The following is a 25,191-nucleotide window of genomic DNA, read 5'->3' as shown; positions in this document are numbered from 1 at the left end:
AGTAATGTTCTGTAGTTAACCTGGAAAACTGATTCCTGTGTGGTAGTTTAAAAAAAAAAAAAAAGTGCAGTTATTAGTGTGCTTGGGATTATTGCACAGTTTTATCTTAAACATGCTCAACTTTCAAATCAGGGACAGTCTCCTTTAACATATTATTGCTAAAAACGCCAGGTGTAACAGGATGATACTGCTAATTGAAATATTTCTAATAAAAAAAAATGGTTGTACATGTTCAGTATTTAACTGATTTACTATAAATAGAATCATTGCCATGTAATTTGAGTATGAAATTTCTAATGCTCATTTTAAAAAAAGTGTATACAATAAGATATGAAAGAACCACAATGTAAAAATAAACATTTCCAATTTACAAAATATTACAAATTAAGAGTCATCCGTCTTCTCAACGTGAATCTTCTATGATGTTTCTAGTTTGCTTTGATTTCACCGCTGGAAAAGAACACACAATTCACTCATTTTTTTAGGTTTAATTGTGCCCGATAGCAAATTCAAGCAATCTCCTTGCTCATCCATATAGCCCAGGGGTAGGGAACTCCGGTCCTCGAGAGCCATATTCCAGTCGGGTTTTCAGGATTGTATTGAAAGCAGTGCATGCAAATAGATCTCATGCATATTCATTGGGGAAATCCTGAAAACCCGATTGGAATATGGCTCTCGAGGACCGGAGTTCCCTACCCCTGATATAGCCTAACATGTTAATCTATTTACAAACTGGCAAGCAAAAAACTCTAAGAAAAAACTGTCAAAATATCATATAACAAAGCAAAAAATCATTGACAGTGCCCAATATTTGATTCTCAAAGAACATTCAAAGGACTGAAAAATTATGTAATAAATAAATTAATAGATAATTGATTAATAAATGAGAGACACCACAGTACGGGCCTTGGTATATATCGAGTGACTTTTATTGGCCCTGGACAGAAACTCATAGGTGACCAGCACCAGGTTTTAAACCTAAATAAGCTCTGCCCCGTACATCATTTGGTCTCAATCATCATAAATAATTAATATGCATAAACGGTCAGTGAAGAAATTCTGAGAAAAAAATAAAAGGACGGAAAAAGCAGCTCACAAAGCCCCGCCCTAAAGTGCCTTCATCAAAAAGTGCAACGTGCCTTAATTAAAAATGCAAAGTGCCAAAGTGAAAAAAATCCCATGTAAATATGAGTGTGTATATGTAAAAAAGTTGTTTGTTATTTATTATTCAAAAATTCATCTATAAAATAATTCATGGGTGAATGCCAATACTAAGAAATACCAAATCACAGTTTATAGTTCTTTCAATAAATTCATGTAAATACCAACAGGTGATTGTCCCAATTCAAGTCACAATTAATTCAGTGTAATTCAATGATGATAGTTAGATTTCAGATCAAAACACAGTTCATTCAGTCCATCAACATTTGTAACATTTCTCTCCTTCGCTGATTGTCCAGCCTTCTTTCAATGTAAACCACCTAGAAGTCATTTTGACTATGGTGGTACAGAAAAATAAAGTTATTATTATCAAATCACAATTCATTTGGGCTGTGTAATAAACTTATCTGAGTCCCAACGAGTAGTTGTCTTGGCTAGACAGAGCTCCGTTTCATAAACTTCTTCAGGAGCTGAAACATCCAGTTAGAAACCAGTCAGAAACATACCTTGGGAGGAACATCTTCAAAAATTAGCAAGGGCTCCAACCTCTAGCAAAATAATGCCAAACTATTACTGAAACATGACGCCCTGAAAAATCCCGTGAGAGCAGTGTACTGAGAGACGTGATGACGTCAACAAGGCAGATGCCAAAAAATAAAATTGTAAAATAGAGGAGAAAAACAATGAATAAGTAGAAAAACACTTGTCCACATTTTCATTAAGACCAAAAGGAGAATAAGCTTTAAGGTGGAAAATCCAGAAATTTCCTCTCTTCAGAAGATGGGAGATTTTATCGCCATTGAAGGAAGGAGATATTTGTTCTAAAACACACCATCTAAGGTCAGCGAAACCATGATGGTGTTGAATATCGTGCGAGACCATAGGAGCTGTTTGCTTGGCAGTCTTTAGGCAGCTGCAGTGTTCAATCAATCTTGTCTTAATAGCCCGAGACGTACAGCCCACATATATCAACTTACATGGGCAGGAGATTATGTAAATTACAAAAGTAGAAGTACAAGAAGTAACAGAATGTAATTTGTACAACCTTCCAGTACTAAGGTGGACCCATTCAGTTCCTGCAACAGAGGTCTCACAAAATGAATACCGACCACAAGATGAATGACTGCCTTGAGGCTGAAATTGATAGGGAGTAGAACCAAAATAAGAAGATAAGTTCTTCCCTCTAGAAAATGCAATACATGGATTATCTCAAAAAGCTGGATGGAGCTGAAGAACATGTCAATGAGTACATATGCTTCGAGCAACCCTCGAAGATTTGGTAGAATGGGATAAAACACAAATATGATTAGAAGATGATTCTTTAGGCTTTTGGATAAGCAAAAGATCCCACTCGATATATACCGAGGCCTGTACTGAGGCGTCTCAAATTTATTATTCAATTATCTACTAATTTATTTATTACATAATTTTTCGGTCCTGGGAATGTTTTTTGAGAATCAAATATTGGGCACTGTCAATGTTTTTTTGCTTTGTTTAATCTATTTACAAACCATGAAAAGTCAAGAAAATATCACAGCATTCCTCTGCTAAGCTTTTCTTGTAACTCATTTACCCTCTCTCAGCAGAAATATATCTCCAGAAATTAAAATGAGGTTTTCTATTTATTTTTACACCTTGGATTTTAAAGGGAGCAATTTCCACATGCCTGCTGCTGGTAACTGCAATGTCACTTGTATTTTTCTCTCTGGGTAGTGATTCCCAATCTGTCCTATGGGAACCCCACCCAGTCAGGTTTTCAGGACATCAACAATGATTATGCATGAGATAGATTTGTATACTAAGGAGGCAGTGTATGTCGATTGAGCTCAAGAAATTCAAGAAAATTCAATGTGAATATCCTAAACATCTGACTGGCTGGGGTTTCCCCAAGAGAGAATTTTGGGAACCACTGGTGTAGGGCCACATGTGATACCAGAACCAATTCATCCTGGAGTCTCTGCTGAAAAGCACCCTGGACTTTACATTACAAAACTGCCAAACTGCTTGTATGTGAAGAATGAAAGACACACTGTTCTTTGTTTTGCTGTGTACAAGCAGACACACAGATTCACCAAAGACTTCTTATTCTTGAAACCAGTTTAGAAAATACTGGAGCAAATATACTTGAAGCAACTATGTTACCACTGAGAAGACCCAAAAGTGGTAAACAAGTTTGGTTCCCAGTGTATTACCAGCTGATTCTGATTGGCTCCTGAAAGATGATTTGGGATTTGCTCAGCTAACTCTGGTGAGGTCTGACCAAACCAATCAGGAGAGACATAAGAACATAAGAAATGCCTCTGTGGGTCAGACCCGAGGTCCATCGTGCCCAGCAGTCCGCTCACGCGGCGGCCCAACAGGTCCAGGACCTGTGCAGTAATCTTCTATCTATACCCCTCTATCCCCATTTCCAGTAGGAATTTGTCTAATCCTTTCTTGAACCCCAGTACCGTACTCTGCCTTATAACATCCTCTGGAAGCGCATTCCAGGTGTCCACCACACATTGGGTAAAGAAGAACTTCCTTGCATTTGTTTTGAATCTGTCCCCTTTCAACTTTTCCGAATGCCCTCTTGTTCTCTTATTTTTCGAAAGTTCGAAGAATCTGTCCCTCTCTACTCTCTCTATGCCCTTCATGATCTTGTAAGTCTCTATCATATCCCCTCTAAGTCTCCTCTTCTCCAGGGAAAAGAGACCCAGCTTCTCCAATCTCTCAGAATATGACAGGTTTTCCATACCTATTATCAGACGTGTTGCTCTCCTTTGAACCCTCTCGACTAACGCCATATCCTTCTTAAGATACGGCGACCAATATTGGACGCATTACTCCAAATCCGGGCGCACCATCGCCCGATACAACGGCAGGATAACTTCTTTCGTTCTGGCTGTAATACCCTTTTTGATTATACCAAGCATTCTATTCGCTCTCTTAGCGGCCGCTGCACACTGTGCCGACGGCTTCATTGTCATGTCCACCATTACCCCCAAGTCCCTTTCCTGGGTACTCTTATTCAATAACATCCCTCCCATTGTATAGTTGTACCTCGAGTTTCTGCTCCCCACATGTAATACTTTACATTTTTCAATGTTGAACTTCATCTGCCATTTCGCCGCCCATTCTTCTAATTTGTTCAAGTCCCTTTGCAACTTTTCGCAGTCCTCTGTAGTCCGAGCTCCATTAAATAGTTTGGTGTCGTCCGCAAATTTTATTATCTCGCACTTCGTTCCTGTTTCTAGATCATTTATGAAGATATTAAATAGCAGCGGCCCGAGCACCGAGCCCTGCGGGACACCACTCGTGACCCTCCTCCAGTCGGAGTAGTGACCCTTCACTCCTACCCTTTGTTTTCTACCCTCCAACCAGTTTCTGATCCATCTATGTACGTCTCCTTCCACCCCATGGTTCTTCAGTTTCCGGAGTAGACGTTCATGGGGCACCTTGTCAAAGGCTTTTTGGAAATCTAGATATATGATGTCTATGGAGTCTCCTTTGTCCATCCGTTTGTTGATCCCTTCGAAGAAGTTCAATAAGTTCGTTAGGCACGATCTTCCCTTGCAGAAACCATGCTGGCTGGTTATCAGAAGTTCATGTTTTTCAAAATGTTGATCGATGTTTTCTTTTATCAGAGCTTCTGCCATTTTCCCCGGAACCGAAGTCAGGCTCACCGGCCTGTAGTTTCCCGGGTCACCTCTTGATCCCTTTTTAAAGATGGGCGTAACGTTGGCTATCTTCCAATCCTCCGGGATCTCGTCTGTTTTCAGGGATAAGTTGCAAATTTGCTGCAGTAGTTCCGCTATCTCATCCTTTAATTCCTTCAGAACCCTTGGATGTATGCCATCCGGACCCGGGGATTTGTCAGTTTTTAGTTTTTTTATCTGCCTACGAACGTCCTCAAGGCTCACTTCTATGGATGTTAATTTTTCTGCCTGACTTCTGTTGAAGAATTGCTCAGGTTCCGGTATGTTGGACGTGTTTTCGTTTGTAAATACAGACGAGAAGAACATGTTAAGCCTTTCTGCCACTACCTTCTCCTCCTTCACCACTCCCTTCCTGTCTCCGTCGTCCAGCGGTCCCACTTCCTCTCTAGCTGGCTGCTTCCCTTTAACATATCTGAAGAAAACATATCTGAAGAAAACGCCAAACTATGCAATGTAGTAGAAAGGAGTGCAACGATCAAAAACTCAATATCCGACAATATGACGCACGACCTACTCCTATTGGAGCGCTGGTCTAGGATCTGGCAACTAGGTTTCAATACCAAAAAATGCAAGGTCATGCACCTTGGCAGCCAAAACCCATGCAGAAGTTACACCCTTAATGGCGAGATCCTAGCAAGGACTGTAGCAGAACGGGACTTAGGGGTGATCATCAGTGAAGACATGAAGACTGCCAATCAAGTGGAGCAGGCTTCATCTAAGGCTAGACAAATCATAGGGTGTATACGTAGGGGTTTCGTCAATCATAAGCCTGAAGTCATTATGCCATTGTATAGATCCATGGTGAGACCCCATCTGGAATACTGTGTACAATTCTGGAGGCCTCATTACCGCAAAGATGTGCTGAGACTGGAGTCGGTCCAGCGAATGGCCACCCGGATGGTCTCTGGACTCAAGGACCTCCCATACGAGGAACGGCTGGATAAGTTGCGGCTATACTCACTCGAGGAACGCAGAGAGAGGGGAGACATGATCGAGACGTTCAAATATCTCACGGGCCGCATCAAGGTGGCAGAAGATATCTTCTTTTTCAAAGGTCCCACGGCTACAAGAGGGCATCCGTGGAAAATCAGAGGAGGGAAGCTGCACAGTGACACCAGAAAATACTTTTTCACCGAGAGAGTGGTAGATCGCTGGAATGGTCTTCCACTTCAGGTGATTGAGGCCAGCAGCATGCCCGATTTTAAGACAAAATGGGATCGTCACGTGGGTTCTCTTCACAGAGAAAGGTAGGGGTGGGTCATTAGGGTGGGCAGACTAGATGGGCCGTGGCCCTTATCTGCCGTCTATTTCTGTTTCTATGTTTCTAAGAATGGTTTGAAATTTCTTGCTTCCCTGGCTAGCTTCTCTTCATACTCTCTTTTGGCTTTCCGAAACTCACGGTGACATTCTTTTTGATGCTTCTTGTGCTCTTTCCAGTTCCCCTCAGTTTTGTCCTTTTTCCATTTCTTGAATGATTTTTTCTTATTGCCTATCGCTTCCTTCACTGTTTTGGTTATCCATGCTGGGTCTTTTGTTCGATTCTTTTTACACCCCTTCCTGAATCTGGGGATATACAGATTTTGCGCCTCGCTCACCATGTCCCAGAAGAAGGACCAGGCATGATTTACCGTTAGCCAAGTTTTGGAAGTGTTCCTAAGTTTCTTCCTTACCAATTCCCTCATTGCTTTGTAGTTTCCTTTCCTGAAGTTAAAGACCATTTACAGAATCCTTCCTTCTATGTATGAAGCCTGATAAGGACACAGAAAAGTTTACAAAAATGGACTGCAAAGAAAAAACTAGTTTTTTTTCTCCAGCACTGAAAAACATTGCTTTAGTTTTTCTTCCTCACAGAGGTTTTAATCAGCTGTTAATTTTAGGGAAAATACCCCAAGAATGAGTTGAGTACCCACTGTACTGTAACACAATGCTTTGAATGCCCAAGAACTTTAACTGAAGCTGATGTTTCTCCTGGTCTCTGAAAGAACTCTAGGGCTGTGGTTTTCATTATTTTTTTAGTTTCATTATTTTTTTAGCATTCTGGATTAACTGGATAGAAATTACCTTTATAATTGTAATGTGCAGGGCCAAACTTGTGATAGATTGTTATGACTCATTAAGGAACTTTATATTAATTGGCATAAGATAAAAACTTTGCTAATTGTGTAGTGCAGCATCTTTGCTTGTAACAGAAGTTCAATTTTATTTTGATATACTGCAAAAATCACATCTAGACAGTTTACAAGGTCTATATATTGAGGGATATTTAAGACAATGCAAAAACAAACACACAAAAAAAAACAACCAACAAAAACTGGGAGAGTAAGAGGTAAACAAGAGGCAAGCACAACAGGGAACAGTTACAATTTCATGAGGAGTAGTTGGGTAGATGAAGGGTGGAAAAAAAGAGGTGGTGCAAAGGAAGATAAAAAAAGGTAGAAAAGTAGTTTTTTTCATGGACAAGCAGGATATGCCACCACATGCATGGGTGACAACATTTCTGGCAGCTCCTGTATTGAACTGCAGCTCTGGACAGCCCACACAAATATCATGCAAGCTCAGTTACACCTCCCATAAACCTTTTCAACATTGCTCTATCCAATTCAACCAGAAATGTCAAGAAATTCCTTCTTTTCCTTCCATTCCCTAAAGGAATAAAATAGAAGCGCACATTCATTAATCACCTACCTCGGTGCAAAAACCTGGAACAACCTCCTGACAACAATGAAAACCAAACCCTTCAAAAAAACTGAACACATTTCTCTTTGGGGGCAACACATTCCATTGACAATCAATAACCTACACAGACTGATATTTCGATTTCTTCAATGTAAAATGTTCCGCTAATTTCTCCTCTCTACCTCATTTTTAGAAGACCTTCTACCCTCCCTCTCCTCTCCTTGTCTCTTCTCCGCATTACTCAAATTGTAGGTTGCCTTGAATCTACTTAGGCATAGAGCGACTCACAAATTGGAGATTAGATTAAATATTTATGAAGCTCAAACATTCTCCCAATGTGTTATAGCAATTCTTCATACCCTTAAGGACTGTATGACATCAAAATCTGTTTTGACTCGAACTTCCTGACAGAGAATAGGCTGGCGTAGTAAATACTGACAGGGCCTCTTGGGTCCCTGTGGATCCTGGACACTTCACCAGTCCAACTGCTGGTCTTGGATTCCAAGCTCTATTAGGCCCTCCGGCTACATCTTCTTCCAGGCCCTCTCACAGTCACACAGTCATCTTTTCCTGAATGCATGCACTGAGGACTCCCCTAGTCCCTCAGTTGTCTTTTCCCAGACACATGCACTGAGGGCTTCTTCCCAGCCAGTCTCTCTCCGAGGGCTCTTCCTTCCAGCTCCTCAGGCACTTTCTTTGAGGACTCTCCCAGTCACTCACACCCCTGGTCACTACACCTCCGCCAGACCCCCTGCCGGTCATCAAGCTTGGACCCTCCTTGGACTCCAAGCTCTACCAGGGAGGCTGGTCTATCAGGCTTACCGAGAGTTTGGCTGAAGCCAGCATTCCTCCCCTAGAGGGTCGCCTAGCTCCTGTTCTTCCTAGCTGTCCTGGAGCTGTTCTTTTCAGTACCCTACTTCATTCAGGGTGAGTGGACAACTCTCAGCAGCCTTTGCAAGATCTTATGCAAATGAGCTTCACACACTCCACTACTCAGGCTCCCTCTGCTGGCCAATGACAAGAACTTCAACCTGTCACAGCACCCCACTGGGGAGTCCACAAACTAGTCTGTTAAGGGATGGACAAACTCTAGCTTCCATCCTCTCCAAATGATCTTCAGCACCCAACAGTCTGAAGAGATCTGCACCCAGACCTCCACATTCGCCGAGAGTCTTCCTCTTATCCTCAGGGGAAAGATGTCAGCCCTAGCATCATTGAGCTTTCTTGGAGGCTGATGTGGGACAAGAACCAGAAGCTTGGCTTCGCGTAGGTCCTGAGAATCTGATAAGAGGCTCCTTCGAGTACTGTCGAAAGCACCTGGAATTATGAAAATTAGACCACCCAGAACCTCTAGAGGTTCACGGTCTGCTATCAGGCAGAGATTTTTGCAGACGATCTGCCACACTAGCCATCAGATCGTTCAGATCCCTTTCCGAACAACATCTGTTTTTTGAAAGAGTCTGCTGAGACTAGCCTTGGAGGGGGAATCTCCTGCCCACTGCCTTATCCAGAGCATTCTGTGGGTTGAAAACAAATAAGCTAAGACTTTGCTCATGACTCTGATGATGTCCTGGAGAGCACCGGCCACATAATCCGCCCCTGCTAGCATCAGCTGGGGCAAAGGCTTGACCTCTTCCAGAGTGAGCCCATACATCTTAGTATGACAAGTGCATGCCACAAAAAAGACTACTGCAACTGCTTTGATTCCCAAGACCAAAACTTCAAACTGCCTTTTTAAAACCACATCCACTCTGTGATCTTGCACATTCTTTAATACGACACTTCCTTCACTTGGCAGGGACATGCACTTGATTAACTGAGCTACCAAGGAATCCACCTTAGGCTCATCGAACATCTTTGGAGGGTGTTTTCCCCTATAACAGCCTCTGGAAGAGCGTTCCAGTTTTCTACCACTCTCTGGGTGAAGAAGAACTTCCTTACGTTTGCACAGAATCTATCCCCATTCAACTTTAGAGAGTGCCCTCTCGTTCTCTCTACCTTGGAACATATGAGTTGCCGCTGTGGGTCAGACAAGTGGTCCATCATGCCCAGCAGTCTGCTCACGCGGCGGCCCTTTTGGTCAAAGACCACCGTTCTAACTGAGACTAGCCCTATCAGCGTATGTCCTTGTTCAGTAGGAACTTGTCTAACTTAGTCTTGAATCCCTGGAGGGTATTTTCCCCCGACAGCCTCCGGGAGAGTGTTCCAGTTTTCCACCACTCTCTGGGTGAAGAAGAACTTCCTTACGTTTGTACAGAATCTATCCCCTTTCAACTTTAAAGAGTGCCCTCTCGTTCTCCCTACCTTGGAGAGGGTGAACAACCTTTCCTTATCTATTAAGTCTATTCCCTTCAGTACCTTGAATGTTTCGATCATGTCCCCTCTCAATCTCCTCTGCTCGAGGGAGAAGAGGCCCTGTTTCTCTAATCTTTTGGTGAACGGCAGCTCCCCCAATCCCTTAACCATCTTAGTCGCTCTTCTCTGGACCCTCTCGAGTAGTATTGTGTCTTTCTTCATGTACGGCGACCAGTGCTGGACACAGTACTCAGGTGAGGATGTACCATGGCCCAGTACAGCAGCATGATAACCTTATCCAATCTGTTCGTGATCCCCTTCTTTATCATTCCTAGCATTCTGTTCACCCTTTTCGCCGCCGCTGCACATTGTGTAGACGGCTTCATCGACTTGTCTATCAGAACTCCCAAGTCCCTTTCCTGGGAGGTCTCTCCAAGTACTGCCCCGGACATCCTGTACTCGTGCTTAAGATTTTTGATATTGACATGCATCACTTTACACTTATCCACGTTGAACCTCATCTGCATGTTGATGCCCATTCCTCGAGCCTAATTATGTCACGTTGTAGATCTTCGCAATTCCCCTGCGTCTTCACTACTCTGAATAACTTTGTGTTGTCCGCAAATTTAATCATCTCGCTCGTCATACCTATGTCCAGATCATTTATAAAGATGTTGAAGAGTACAGGTCCAAGCACCGAGTCCTGCGGCACCCCACTGGTGATACTCTTCCAGTCCGAGTATTGCCCATTTACTCCCACTCTCTGTTTCCTATGCTCCAGCCAGTTTTTAATCCACGTGAGTATTTCTCCCTCAATTCCATGGCTCGCAATTTTCCATAGTTGTTCATGTGGAACCTTGTCGAACACCTTCTGAAAGTCCAGATATACAATGTCGACCGGGTCACCCTTGTCTATCTGCTTGTTTACTCCCTCGAAGAAGTGCAGCAAGTTTGTCAAACAAGATCTGCCTTTGCTGAAACCGTGCTGGCGGTCCTCATCAGACCGTGTCTGTCGAGGTGATCAATGATGCGTTCCTTTATCAGCGCCTCTATCATCTTTCCCGGTACCAAGGTCAGACTCACCGGTCACCCAGGTCTCCCCTCAAACCGTTTTTGAAGATCGGTGTAACATTCGCCACCTTCCAGTCCTCCGGAATCTTTCCTGTTTTAATTGACAGATTGGCTATTAGTTGAAGCAGTCCAGCTATGGCCCCTTTCAGTTCCTTGATGACCCTCGGATGGATGCCATCTGGTCCTGGGGATTTATCACTCTTAAGCCTATCGATCTGCCTGTATACCTCTTCTAGACTGACCGTAGACCCTGTCAGTTTCCCGTTTTCACTTCCAGCATATAGCCTGATGGGTTCCGGTATGCTGTGTATATCCTCTTTGGTAAATACAGACACAAAAAATGTGTTCAGTCTATCAGCGATTGCTTTGTCTTCCTTTAGCGCTCCTTTTATTCCTTGGTCATCCAATGGTCCCACCGCTTCCTTTGCGGGTCGTTTCCCTTTAATATATCGAAAGAATGGCTTGAAGTTTTTCGCCTCCTTGGCTATTTTTTCCTCGTAGTCTCTTTTTGATACTTTTACCGCCTTATGGCACCTGCATTGATATTGTTTGTGCTTATTCCAGTTTTCATGTTTTTGATCTTTTCCATTCCTTAAACGAAGTTTGTCTTTAATCGCTTCCTTAACCTCTACAGTGAGCCACGCCGATTCTTTATTCTTTTTCCTTTTTCCTCTTTGATCCCTTGTTGATACGTGGTATATATAGATTTTGCGCCTCGGTGACCGGATCCTTAAAAAGAGACCAAGCTTGCTCCAGCATCTTTATAGTGTTTATCCTCTTCTAAATTTTCTTCCCCACCATGCGTCTCATCCCTTCGTAATTTCCTTTTCGGAAGTTTAGGGCCGTGGCCGTCGTTCTGGACCAACGTTTCCAGGTTGAAGCATATCATATTGTGATCGCTGTTTCCCAGCATCCCGTCTACTTCTACATCCTGTGCCGGTCCTCACAGCCCATTTAGAACTAAGTCCAGAATTGCGTTTCCTCATGTGTTTTCCTTGACAAGTTGTTCCAATAAGCAATCGCCTACAGTTTCCAGGAACTTGGTCTCTCTAGCACAGCCGGAGGTGCCTAGGTTCCAATCTATCCTTGGATAGTTGAAGTCGCCCATGATAACGGCGTTGCCTCCCTTGCAGTTGCGTTTAATCTCATCCGTCATTTCTTCATCAATTTCTTCGGACTGCCCTGGGGGTCGGTAGTAGATGCTTATCCTCGTTTCTGGTCCATTTGTTCCTGGAATTTTGACCCATAGAGACTCTAATTTATCTGTCCATTGTGGCATGTTCTCTCCAGTAGATTCAATTCCCTCTTTGATGTATATGGCAACGCCTCCTCCTTTTTGAGCCACTATCTCTGCGGTACAGTTTGTAATCCGGTAGCACCGTGTCCCAGACATTTTCATCAGTCCACCATGTTTCTATGATGCCGACGTCATCCTTTTGTGCCACAGCTTCTAATTCACCCATCTTATTTCTAAGGCTCCTTGCATTCGTGTACATACACTTGAGTTTGCAGCCTGTTCCCTTCTTGCGTGTCCTTCCCTCTTGTGTCCCTTTTGTTCTGTCTTGTCTGCGATCTGGTGAGTCTTCGCCTCCATCTTCCTGCATGGTATCCTTTGGGAATACCGGTTCCTGAATCATCGACTCTCTCTCTCGGTTGACTGTCGGCTTTCGCCTTCTTCCTAGTTTAAAAACTTCTCAACTTCTCTCTTGATGTTGCTTGCAAGTAGCCTTGTTCCGTCTCTGCTGAGGTAGAGTCCGTCCTTCCTGAATAGCTTTCTCTTTCCCCGAATGTCGTCCAGTTGCGCATGAAGTGGAAACCTTCTTCCTCACACCAGTGCCGCATCCACGCGTTGACTGCTTGCAGCTCCATCTGTCTTTTCTCATCTGCCCTGGGTACCAGCAGGATCTCCGAGAATGCTATCCATTGCGTTCTGGTCTTCAGCTTCCCTCCTAGCATCCGAACAGGTCCTTCAGTACTTCTGTTGTAGTTCCTGTTGCTCACGTTGTTCGTCCCCACATGGATCACCACTGCCATTTCTTCTTCTTCTATACTGTCGACAATCCTATCGATGCAGCTCACTATGTCTTCTACCTTGGCCCCGGGTAGGCAGGTCACCAGTCGATCTAGTCTTCCTCCCACTATGTAGCTGTCAACTTGTCTGATGATAAGAGTCCCCCATGACAATTGCTGTCCTCTCTATCTTCTCTTGATTCTCCAATCGCAGGTCTGTGTCCCTGGTGTATGTCCATCTCTCCAGCTGTAGGTTTGTGTCCTTTGTTCCTATCCATTTCCTCTCATCCTGGCGTTCGTCTTCTTATGGGTTCCCTCTGCTGTTTCCAGATCTTGCTGCTGTGTCCATTTCCTCCTGGTGGCTGTCCGTCTGCTGGTCCACATCTCTGTAGGCGCATCCTGACCGTTCCACTGTAGCTGGTGCTTTTCCACCGCCTCCCTGTATGCCTCTTCTATGAGGTTCTCCAGCTCCTGGACTTCTTCCTCGATGGTGTCCACTGTCTTGATGATCTCTGCATCTCTGTCTTCTTCCTCGACTGTTTGAAGTGCCTCCAGTTCCAGTATTCTGCTCTCCAGGAGTCTGACTTGCTTCTTCAGGCTTTCCAGTTCTCCTCATCGAGCGCATATGTAAGACCACCTCCCAGAAGGGAGGTAGTCATATATATGGCAGACGGTGCAGAAAACTGGGTAGCTCAACATCCTGCTTCTGTCTGTTGCTTCCATTACTGCCTGCTTGCCAGTCTCCTGTGGATGTCTTCTGTGTCTGCTGTGGATGTCTACTGTGCCTGCTGTGTCTTGAGTTTGCCTGGTTATATCCTCAGTGTCCGCCTGGTTATGTGTCCTTTGTGCCTGCTTTGTCCTCTGTGCCTGCCTGGCTGTGTGTCCTTAGCGCCTGCTGTGTCCTCTGTGCCCCCTGTGTCTGCCCAGTTGTGTGTTTCTGTACCTGCTTGGTCCACCTGGTTGAATGTCCTCTAGCGTCTGTTGTGGTCTCTCTCTGCTCTTTTTTAGCAGCGGCTCATCCCTTCTCAAGGCCCTTCGCAAAGGCGCTCTCGCTAAGGCGAGCGCCTTTAACACTCGCCTTCGATGTGCGCCGAACGGCTGAGCGCTGTTTGCCCCTCCCCTTTTAAGGGGGAGCTTCGTTGGTCGACATTGGGGGTGGGTGGAGCTATCTCTCACCGATTCCCCCTGTAGTCTCCTGCCTCTGCTTCCCTCTTTCGTTTTTTTTTTCCTTTACTTTTTGCTTCTGCTGCTGTCTCCCACTGTTCCCTCTCTCCTGCTTGCCTGTCCAAGCTCTCGATCGACTCCGCTCTTTGGCCCCTCCCCTTTTAAGGGGGAGCTTCGTTGGTTGATGTCAGGGGTGGGCTGTAGTCCCCTGCCTCTGCTTCCCTCTTTCACTTTTTTTTCCTTTGCTTTTTGCTTCTGCTGCTGTCTCCTACTGTTTCCTCTCTCCTGCTTGCCTGTCCAAGCTCTCGATCGACTCCACTTTTTGGCTCCTCCCCTTTTAAGGGGGAGCTTCGTTGGTTGACGTCGGGGGTGGGCGGAGCTAACTCTCGCCGATTCCCCCTGTAGTCTCCTGCCTGTTTCCCTCTTTCACTTTTTTTTGCTTTGCTTTTTGCTTCCCTCTCCCTCTGCTGCTGTCTCCTACTATTCCCTCTCTCCTGCTTGCCTGTCCAAGCTCTCGAGGGTGAACAATCTGGTTTTATCTGCTGTCTATTCCCTTCAGTATTTTGAATGTTTCGATTGTGTCCCCTTCTCAGTCTCCTCTTTTCAAGGGAGAAGAGACCCAGTTTCTCCAATCTCTCACTGTATGGCAACTCCTCCAGCCCCTTAACCATTTTAGTCGCTCTTCTCTGGACCCTTTCGAGTAGTACCGTGTTCTTCTTCATGTATGGCGACCAGTGCTGGATGCAGTACTCCAGGTGAGGACGCATCATGGCCTGGTACAGCGGCATGATAACTTTCTCCGATCTGTTTGTGATCCCCTTCTTAATCATTCCTAGCATTATGTTCGCCCTTTTGCTACCGCCGCACATTGCGCGGATGGCTTCATCAACTTGTCAATCAGAACTTCCAAGTCTCTTTCCTGGGAGGTCTCTCCAAGTACCGCCACGGATATCCTGTATTCGTGCATGAGATTTTTGTTACTGACATGCATCACTTTACACTTATCCACGTTGAACCTCATTTGCCATGTCAATGCCCATTTCTCGAGCTTGATTATGTCACGTTGCAGATCCTCTGTGTTCACCCACGCTTTTTTGAACTCTTTCAATGTTTTTGTCTCCACCACCTCTCTCGGGAGCGCATTCAAGGTATCCACCACCCTCTCCATAAAGAAGAATATCCTTACATTGCTCTTGAGTCTACCACCACTCAGCCTCAAATTATGCCCTCTGGTTTTACCATTTTCCTTTCTCTGGAAAAGATTTTGTTCTACACTAATACCTTTCAAGTACCTGAACTTCAGAATCACATCTCCCCTGTCCCTCCTCTCCTCTAAGGTATACATTTTCAGGGCTTCCAGTCTCTCCTCATACATCTTTTGGCACAAACCTCCTATCATTTTCGTCTTCCTCCTTTGGACCGCTTCAAGTCTTCTTGTGTCGTTCACCAGATACAGTCTCCAAAACTGAACACAATACTCCAAGTGGGGTCTCACCAACGACCTATATAGGGGCATCAACACCTTCTTTCTTCTACTGGTTACGCCTCTCTTTATACAGCCCAGCATCCTTCTGGCAGCAGCCACCGCCTTGTCACACTGTTTTTTCGCCTTAAGATCTTTGGATACTATCACCCCAAGGCCCCTCTCCCCATCTGTGCATATCAGCCTCTCACCTCCCAGAATATACAGTTCCTTCCGATTATTAATCCCCAAATGCATTACTCTGCATTTCTTTGCATTGAATTTTAGTTGCCAGATATTAGACCATTCCTCTAACTTTTGTAGATCCTTTTTCATATTTTCCACTTCCACTTCGGTGTCTACTCTGTTACAAATCTTCATATCATCTGCAAAAAGGCACACTTTTCCTTTTAACCCTTCAGCAATGTCACTCACAAACATATTGAACAGGATCGGTCCCAGCACCGAACCCTGAGGGACTCCACTACTCACCTTTCCTTCCTCTGAACAACTTCCATTAACCACCACCCTCTGGCATCTGTCTGTCAATCCGTTTCTAATCCAGTTCACCACTTTGGATCCTAACTTCAGCCCTTCAAAGTTTGTTCAAGAGCCTCCCATGAGGAACCATGTCAAAGGCTTTGCTGAAATCCAAGTAAATAACATCTAGCATATGTCCTTGATCCAGTTCTTTGGTCACCCAATCAAAAAATACAGCCTAGTCATTGTTTTGGCTTCCTTTAAAGAGCTCTCAGGAACATCCCAGTGCTCCATGACTAAAACACTCATATCAGGATGCCAGGAAATAGATGTGGGCTGTACTCCCACTCCGTTCAGGATAGAAGGGGCCTGCTGTGAGCCTAACTTAATTCCAAGTAGGGAGTCAAGGAACTCTTAATAGTGCCGAAGGCTTGAACAGCAGGCATACTGTGGGATCTTCCCCTTGGTCGAGGGCCACCACTGCTTCCTGTGTACTTATTCCTGTTTACAACCCTTTATCACCCAGGAGGGAAGACTCGCTCTGTGACAGAAAGGGCATACTGACTGATCTCTCGTCTTCTGAATCCCTGTCAGAAAGGTCCACCTCTGCCAATGACACCAATATGCCCTGGAAGCCCAAGCCCCCTTGTGTGATATCTGGCTCGCTGCCAGACCTCATATGAGGATCCTGGCTATCCAACTAAGCTCTCCACATCAAATTTAACAAATTAAGGAGAAAAGGCTTTACTAAGTAGCACCGAGTCCCCTTTTAGGTAACTTCACCTTACATTTCTTGGGTTCTGTAGCTTTTATGTTCTTATGCTTAGGTATGCCGCTGTTCCAGGGCTCTAGGAGGAATTTTCTCTTTGTAGTCATAACCCCCAAAAGTTCCTCAACCCTAGAGACCAAAGGTGAGGCTAAGCCCCATGCTCTCACTCCCCTCCCCTTTCATGTGCTGTGAGGCACATGACAGTAGGGCACTCTTTCGACATCCAACCAGTGCAAATCTGGCATGAGTTATGGGTAACAAAAAAGCCCAGGGACTTCATCATTGCCAGTTTTGAGGCAAAACAAGGTGATTTGAAAGGAGAATGTTTTTTTTTTTGGTGGGGGGGGGGGGGAAATCAGTAAATTCAAGATGGCCATTGCAGCAGCATTTTAGCACTAAAAAATGGATCAAATCGACTTTACTAAAAGAAAAAATTCAGAAAATAGGATGTTAGAGATGGGGGACCCTACAGGATGTGGTAGAAACCTTCAAAACCCTCCTCCCAATTTTGTCTATAAGCCATAATAGCCTTACTCACTGTGACATGTACTCTGAAGGTGCTGCAGCCTGCCTCAGCTCTAAGCAGTCCTCTAAACCAGTGGTTCCTAACCCTGTCCTGCAGGAACACCAGGCCAATTGGGTTTTCAGGCTAGCCCTAATGAATATGCATGAAGCAAATTTGCATGCCTATCACTTCCATCATATGCAAATCACTCTCATGCATATTCATTAGGGCTAGCCTGAAAACCCGATTGGCCTGGTGTTCCTCCAGGACAGGGTTGGGAATCACTGCTCTAAACCGTTCTTACCAGGTCAAAGTCCAGAATTCAACTTCCAACGCTTCAAACCAAACATTCTGCATTCCTCAAAGTTCTATACTTTCCCCCTGTTGTTTAATTTATTCCTGGAACCACCTTTAACAATGGAGCAGTTTAAAACATGTGAGACATCCTGGACTAGGTCTTGCCAGGTTGACATTGGGAGAACTAGGGTTGGAATAGAGAGATATAGGTAAAATGTTGGAGATAGAGGGAGATGCTGGGTGGGGGAGGAGAATAGGAAGGAGACAGGAGAAATGGCTGACATGGGAGTTCTAGGAGATGGGTTGATGTTGAATCTGGGGGTAGGAATAGAGAGGCAACCTGGCACAGGAGGATAGGAAGGCAATGAAGATGTTGAATATGGTCATGGAGTAGGGAGAGAGGGATGCTGGGTAGTCACACAGGAGGATAAGACAACAGAGGAGATGCTGGACATGAGGGAATGGAACAGGGAGAAAGAGAAGGAAAGCTTGACATTGGAAGAATACTACTACTATCCATTCAGTCTTGTCCGACCATTAGATACTCTGTAGGCCAGTCCACGCCTTGCTTTCCTGTTTCCATGGCTTCTTTCAATTGCTTAATGTTCATTCCCGAGACATTCTTGATGGTATCCAGCCAATGGGCCTTTTGTCTCCCCTGCTTCTTTTTACCATTGACTATTCCGTGTAGCACCACTTTTCTAGTGAATTTGCCATCATTACATGTCCAAAATAGGTCAGTTTCTGTCTGGTAATCTTCCTTTCAGGAACAACTCTGGGTTTATATGATCAAGAACATATCATCAAGAACATCTTTGTTGGTGATCCTAGCAGTCCATGGAATTCATTGAAGTCTTCTCCAGCACCACAGCTCAAAGGGGTCGATTTTTCTTCTGTCTGCTTTTGTGAGTGTCCATGTCTTGTAGTCATATATCGCGATTGGGAATACTATGGCAATGATCAGTCTTTGATAGTGACTGATTTGTCCTTGCACTTTCACATTTGGTCCATGCTCACCATGGCTGCACACCCCACTGCTAATCGATGTTTGATCTCTGCTATCGAACCACCACTGTGATCAATGAGGGACCCAAGGAAAACAAAGCTGTCAACCACTTCTATTTCTTCATTGTTGATCTTTATGTAGACTTTCTTGTTGGCAGTAGACAGAAGGAGAGAAAGGTTGAAGTTAGTGAAAGACGAATAAAAGTGAGAGAGAGAATGAAAGGGAATGAGAGAGCTGGGATGAGGGAAACAAAGCTATAGGTAGGTATTGTAAAAGAGAGAACTTGAAGAATGGCTGGTGAAAGGTAAAATTTGGATAATACAGCAGAAAAATAAATAGAAGAAAGTTGGAAGGAAGATATCAGTGTTAGAGATGGATGTAGGGAAAAAGGTGAAGACAGATGGAGATGAGAGAAATGGCAAGTGTACAGGACAGGAAACCCTGGAAATAGAGTTAAGAAAATATGCATAGAAAAAAAGCTGAAATCAGATCCTGGGATACCACAAATTTGAAAAAAAAAAATGACCAAAGGTAGAAAGATTATTATTTTCATGTCAGTTTTTGCAATGTGCATCTGCTATTTTTATATCAGTACAATATAAGGGGACATATTTCTTTTTATTTCTGATGCTATATTGCAAGCAAGAGTGATTCTTGGGGTTTTAGTTTAATGAGTCTGCGTATTCTCTCAGTAAGGAATTTCTATGTAGGAATCTAGCTTATGCAGTTTTCCCATAGGTGTACCAATATTCTAGGGCCCACTGCATATTTACAGTACTGCCTTTTTATATATAGGTTTCTGGTTATGTAAGTTTTGGAAGTTATGCTGGAATAATAGATTTTTTTAAAGTCCTAAGTGAAGCTTTATAAAGTTTTGTATTACTTCACAAAATACCTGGTGTAATGTTATTGAGACGATTCTAGAATTAAATATTTTTTGTATGGCAAGATTTATGGTGAAACGTCCTAGCTCTGTTCTATACCTACTGCTGGAGAAGTGACAAGGGTTATATGATTGCATTATATTTTTAATACATACAGAAGAGCATATATGCAACAGATGACTAAGGAGGGGACAATCTCATGTACTTTTCCCCTTTCAATGTGGCCTGCAGCTGCTGAATCCTGCAAAGCTACATTCACTACAGTTATTTGTTAGAGACAGAGCAGGGGCAAGTAGTGGGTTTTCCTCTTTCAAATAGTTAGCAACTCTATTGTATAGTAGGTAAGCCCTTTATTTTTTGGGGTATAACCTCTAATTTTTTTCCTTTAATGGTCTGACCTCTATGTTATCAATTAAAAGTTTACTAGAAGAAATTAAGAGCTAAAAAATAGTACTCTTTAATCAGTGATTCATGAAAAGGCAAATGTATTAGTTTTTCAAAACGTACCTCTGGTATGGATTTGGTTGTTACTCGGTATGCTTTCCTTCCTTTCTGTTTTTATTTGAATCTGGAAAAAAAAAACCAAAAAACAATATTGTACTCATAATAGAAGGAAGAAATTAGAGTCTTGCCTGCTAATTTTCTTTCTTTTAGTCCCTCCAGACCGGCACAGAAACTGATGGGTTTATAACTCACCTCGACCAGTAGGTGGAGACTAAGACACAAACTTTTGGCTGTAGCATAAGTGGGCTGTGCAGTCCCAGTACACTCAGACTGACGAACAGCCAAGCAGAACTAAGAAACTAATAACTGTGAACTATAACAGCAACTTCACTCCCAGAAGACTAGCAACGAACAGAGAGAAATACTGTTGGATATTGATTAGAATAAGAACCTTCAAAAAATGTCCCCACAACTTGCCAGCTATGCCAGACGAACCAAATGACGCTGTTCTGTTAATCTCCCCTAACAACCCAGACAAAAAGACACCACAGAAAAAAAACTGTACTCTTTGTGTAAAACTCTGAATAAAAACAACAGGGCAGGTCCGATGGAGACAGCACTCTACTTAAGATTGTACTCTTTCTTGGCTTGGGGTGTGGGGGGGATATGGAGGGGATTGTTTGGGGTTTTGTATTTGATTATGCTATTGGTCTGTTTTTCTTGTATGTATTATTTTGCATTGGGGTTGGTTTTTTTTAATTTAATAAATAAAATTAAAAAACAACAACAATAGGGCAGGGTCTGTGCCAGTCTGGAGGGACTAAAAGAAAGAAAATAAGCAGGTAAGAACCTAATTTCTCCTTCTTTATCATCCCTCCAGACCGACACAGAAAATGATGGGACGTACCAAAGCAGTACCCCCGGACGAGACCCCTGAAGGGCCGCCACAAGAACACACTCACCTAAAACTGCGTCCTGACATGTCTGAACAAAAGAATGGAGAGAAGACCAAACCGCAGCTTTACAGATATCCACCGGAGGTACAAGAGAAGACACAGCCCAAGAAGCTGCCTGACCCCGAGTGGAATAAGCTTTGAGAAATTCCGGAACAGGCTTCTTTTGAAGAAGGTACACCGAAGCGATAGCCTCCTTGATCCATTGCGCAATGGTAACCTTAGAATCACCGTCCCTCTTATGAGGACCTGCTAAGAGGACAAAAAGATGATCCAATTTCTGGAACTCCTGGGTCCGCTGAACGTAAGAGCGAAAGATCCTACAGACATCCAACTTGCGCAACCGTCTCTGCTCCAAAGAGCCCTCCCAACTACCCAAGACTAGGAGGACCACGGACTGGTTGATATGAAAAGGCGAAAACACCTTTGGCAAAACAGAGGGAACCGGCCACAGCATGACCTGCTCCTTAGAAAACTCCAGGAAGGGAGGTCTACACAAAAAGGCCTGCAGTTTGGAAATGTGTCTCGCAGAAGTAATGGCCATCAGGAAGACTGCCTTAGGAGTAAGGTCCTTCAATGTGTAGAAGCCAAGAGGCTCAAAAGGAGGGCGTACGAGCATGGAAAGAACCAGATTGAGATCCCAGGCTGGAACCGAAGGCCACACTGGAGGATGGAGCAATTTTGCCACCCTCAAAAAACAAATTACATCCAGAGAAGAGGCCAAACAACGACCATGCAACAAATCACAAAACTTAGACAAAGCCGCAAGCTGAATCCAGAGGAAGGACCAGGCAAGGTCCCTGTCTAGACCATCCTGCAAGAACTCCAAGATGTGAGGGAAAGAATGGCAAAGGGAAACCACGCCCAAGTGCAGAACACCACTCCTCAAAGAGATGCCAAACTCGTACATAAGACTGAGAGGTGGAACCCAAGAGAGTAGAGATCATCTTATCTTAGGCTTTCCTTTTGAGAGTCCCCAAGAGAGTGGAGATCACCTTATCTTAGGCGTTCCAGCATCTTAGGCGAACCCAAGAGAGTGATCACCTTACTTAGGTGTTCCTTTTCAAGAGCCCCTTTCAAGGGCTAATGGACCTGGATTGAACATTGGAATGGGACCCTGCATCAGAAGGTCTGATGAAAGGGGAGTGAAAGAGGATCTACCACGAGAAGACAAACCAGATCTGCGTACCACGAGCATCTGGACCAGTCAGGAGCCACCAGGATCATGCAGCCGATGTGATGAGCAATGCGAAGGACTCTGTCCATCATTGGTCAAGGGGTAAAAACATACATGAGGAGCTGGCCACTGGCCCAGGCTGCACCAGAGCATCCAACTCCTCGGCCTGGAAATCTCTGTGCCGACTGAAGAACTTCGGTGCTTCGGCGTTGACACTCGTGGCCATCAGATCCATGACCGGCTGGCCCCAAGCCTGCACAATCAACTAAAAGGCTGCGGGACCGAGACACCATTCGCTGGAATCTAGCACGTAACGACTGAGTAAGTTCGCCTGGACATTCTCCACTCCCACTATGTGGGAAGCTGATATGTCCAGAAGATGAGTCTCTGCTCAAGCCATGAGCAGGGAAGCCTCTTGCACCATTAGACGACTCTTGGTTTCCCCCCTTGACAATTGTCCGAGAGAACCCAAACCGATTTGACTTCAGCAACGTCTGGAATGCTAATAATGCCAACTGGATGGCTCTGGTCTCCAGAACACTGATCGACCAGGATGCCTCCTCCGAAGACCAACTACCCTGAGTCGAGTGACCGAAACTTTGAGTTTCCCAACCGAGGAGACTGGCATCTGTGAAAAACACTGTCCACTGAGGCTGATCCAGACTCACTCCTTGCACCAGATTGGAAGACTGTAGCCACCAGCAGAGGCAGTGACGAATCAACCCCTGAAGAGGAACAGGAGAGTCCAGATCATGCATCTGAGGCAACCACCACCGAAGAAGAGCATACTGAAGTGGATGCATGTGAGCCCGAGCCCACCTGACCACATCCAGGGAGGACGTCATCAACCCCAAGACCTGTAGAAAATCCTGCACCCGAGGACACCAATAATGCATCAGGAAGCAAATCTGCGACTGCAACTTGCATACTTGGGTCTCTGGAAGGAAGACTCTCCCTAGGCAGGTATCAAGGTGAATTTTGAGGTACTCCAGTTGCTGAGATGGAGCTAACCAGCTTTTGGACAAGTTGACCACCCATCCTCAGCAACTGCAGAAACTCCACAACCCGAGTAGTAACCCAGGAGCTCTCCTGAAAGGACTTTGCTTGAATCAGCCAGTCGTCCAGATAGGGATGAACCAGCACCATAATCTTGGTGAAAATCCGCAGAACCGTGGCCAGACCAAAAGGAAGTGCACAAAATTGATAGTGCTTTCCCAAAATCGCAAAGCGAAGGAAATGCTGATTAGAGGCCTGAATTGGAACATGCAGGTAGGCCTCCGACAGATCGAGAGAAGTCGAACTCCCCAGACTGGACTGCCAGAATAGCAGATCTCAGGATCTCCATGCAAAAAGACGGAACCTGGAGCACCCTGTTGACACCTTTCAGATCCAAAATGGGCTGAAAAGACCTCTCTTTCTTGGGCACCACAAAATAAATGGAATACCTGCTGGTGCAAACCTCCCAAGGGGGCACTGGGACCACCGATTTGAGGTTGGGCAACCTTTGCAGCATCTGATGAAAAGCCTGCTTCTTCCAAGCTGCCTGAAAAGGAGAAGAGAGAAAACGATCTGGCAAGGGCCGGGAAAACTCCAGAGCAAAACTGTCCTGAATCACTTCCACGACCCACTGATCTGTTGTGATCTTAGCCCACCCCTGGTAAAACTCCTGCAACCTGGTTCCCAATAGCACCAGGGGAAGGGCCCGCAAGGAGTCACTGGGCCAGGCGGGCGGCAGAAGGGTCTCCAGAGGAGTTACGACCCCGAAAGGACTGCATGCACTGAAAGAAATGGCCCCTGGAAGGAAAAAGAAGCTGCCCCCTGACCAGGGTGGTATCAATGAAAAACATGCAAACACCCCCAGGGCAAAGCCACCCCGCAAAGTAGAGGTCTGCGCGGGGATCCCTCCAGCTATACAGGACTCCCACGGGGATCCCACCCTGGTCAACGGGACTCCCACGGGGATCCCAAGGTCCACAGATCTCCCACAGGGAGGCCCCCCCAAGTCCAAGGGGATGGAACCGGGATTCCTGAGGCCTACCTTATGCTCTGTGACATCCATCGATCCAACTGAAATTTAATTAAGAGACCGGCGCTGAGGCAGGAACAGCCATGCTGAGCAGTGAGCTCAGCATTTATGCACACGTCGCAGCACATCCGCAGACAGGGAGCCTTGCTACTGATTGGCCGTGAGATGCCACATGCAAGGCTAGAGCAGGAAGACAGCATGATCCCCCCCACTAAAGGCTCCAACAGAGACCTGAGGAGGAAACCCACTGGACCCGAAGAGGAGGATGACCCCCGAGCCGAGGAAGACCGGGTCACCTGAGCCGAGGAGGATGACAACCCCTGAGGACCCATCCGAGGAGGACTGAAAGGTCCCGACTGAGCCAATCTACCCAAAGTCAGGCCCGACGAGGAGACCAGAATGGAGGAGCCTTTAGAGCCCTGCGCCTAGGACCCAACACGAGCCGAGGAGGACTCGACTGAGCTGATCCCCCCAAAGGCCCCGACAGATATCCGAGGAGGAGACCAGACCAAAGGAGCCTTTACAGAGCTGAGGATGATCCCCGAGGACCCAGCCGAGGAGGACCCAAAGGCCTCAACTGAGCCGATCCCTCCAAAGGAAGACCCAAAAAGGAGACCAGACTGGAGGAGCCTTTAGAGCCCCAAGCACGGGACCCGACCCGAGGAGGAGACCGAGATTAGGTAAGAAGAGAGATCTGGTCGTCTCAAGGGGGTGTGTGATTATAGGGGAAATTTTTGTTAAAACCAAATTGTATGATGTTTTTGGGTCCTTGTTTCTTTCTCTTCTCTTTCTCTTCATTTATCTATTTTTGCTGTTTTCTGTGTACTTCAAGCTCTACATCTTCTCCTGTTTTCTCTCTCCCTCATCTCATTCTTTTCCATTCCATTTTCCTTCCCCCATCTCTTTCCCTCCCAGTAGTATTACATGTACTGCTAAAGTAATACATTTACTGGTAGAAGAAAGAAAGAAAGAAAATTTACAAAGAAACAGTAAGAAAGGTGGTTAAATTTCCTGAAGGATTTTACTCTGCCCCAAACCTGCTACCGCTTCTCCTTAGGGAAGAGAAAAGCCAGTGTCTGGGGGAACAGTCAAGGCTTGTTTTATCCCCCTGTT

The 25,191-nt window shown here is 45.1% G+C and overlaps 1 protein-coding gene across 4 annotated transcripts in view; it reads right to left on the bottom strand.

Moving 5' to 3' along the window:
- Nucleotides 1–231: 231 nt before the first annotated feature.
- HCFC2 (host cell factor C2) overlaps nucleotides 232–25,191 on the bottom strand; it is a 154,743-nt gene continuing 129,783 nt past the window's right edge. For all 4 annotated transcript variants that reach the window (XM_033953353.1, XM_033953355.1, XM_033953354.1 and 1 more), the window contains 2 exons: nucleotides 19,986–20,046; nucleotides 232–450 (listed from right to left, as the gene is read on the bottom strand). In XM_033953353.1, the coding sequence (XP_033809244.1) occupies nucleotides 20,006–20,046 (41 nt within the window). In that variant the 3' untranslated portion in view covers nucleotides 232–450; nucleotides 19,986–20,005. The remainder of the gene's footprint in view (nucleotides 451–19,985; nucleotides 20,047–25,191) is intronic.

The sequence above is a fragment of the Geotrypetes seraphini genome, chromosome 7 (genome assembly GCF_902459505.1).
Source record: "Geotrypetes seraphini chromosome 7, aGeoSer1.1, whole genome shotgun sequence".
Lineage (NCBI taxonomy): Eukaryota > Metazoa > Chordata > Amphibia > Gymnophiona > Dermophiidae > Geotrypetes > Geotrypetes seraphini.
The sequence above is the reverse complement of the archived record's forward strand: the minus strand, read 5'-3'. Positions and strand labels throughout refer to the sequence as shown.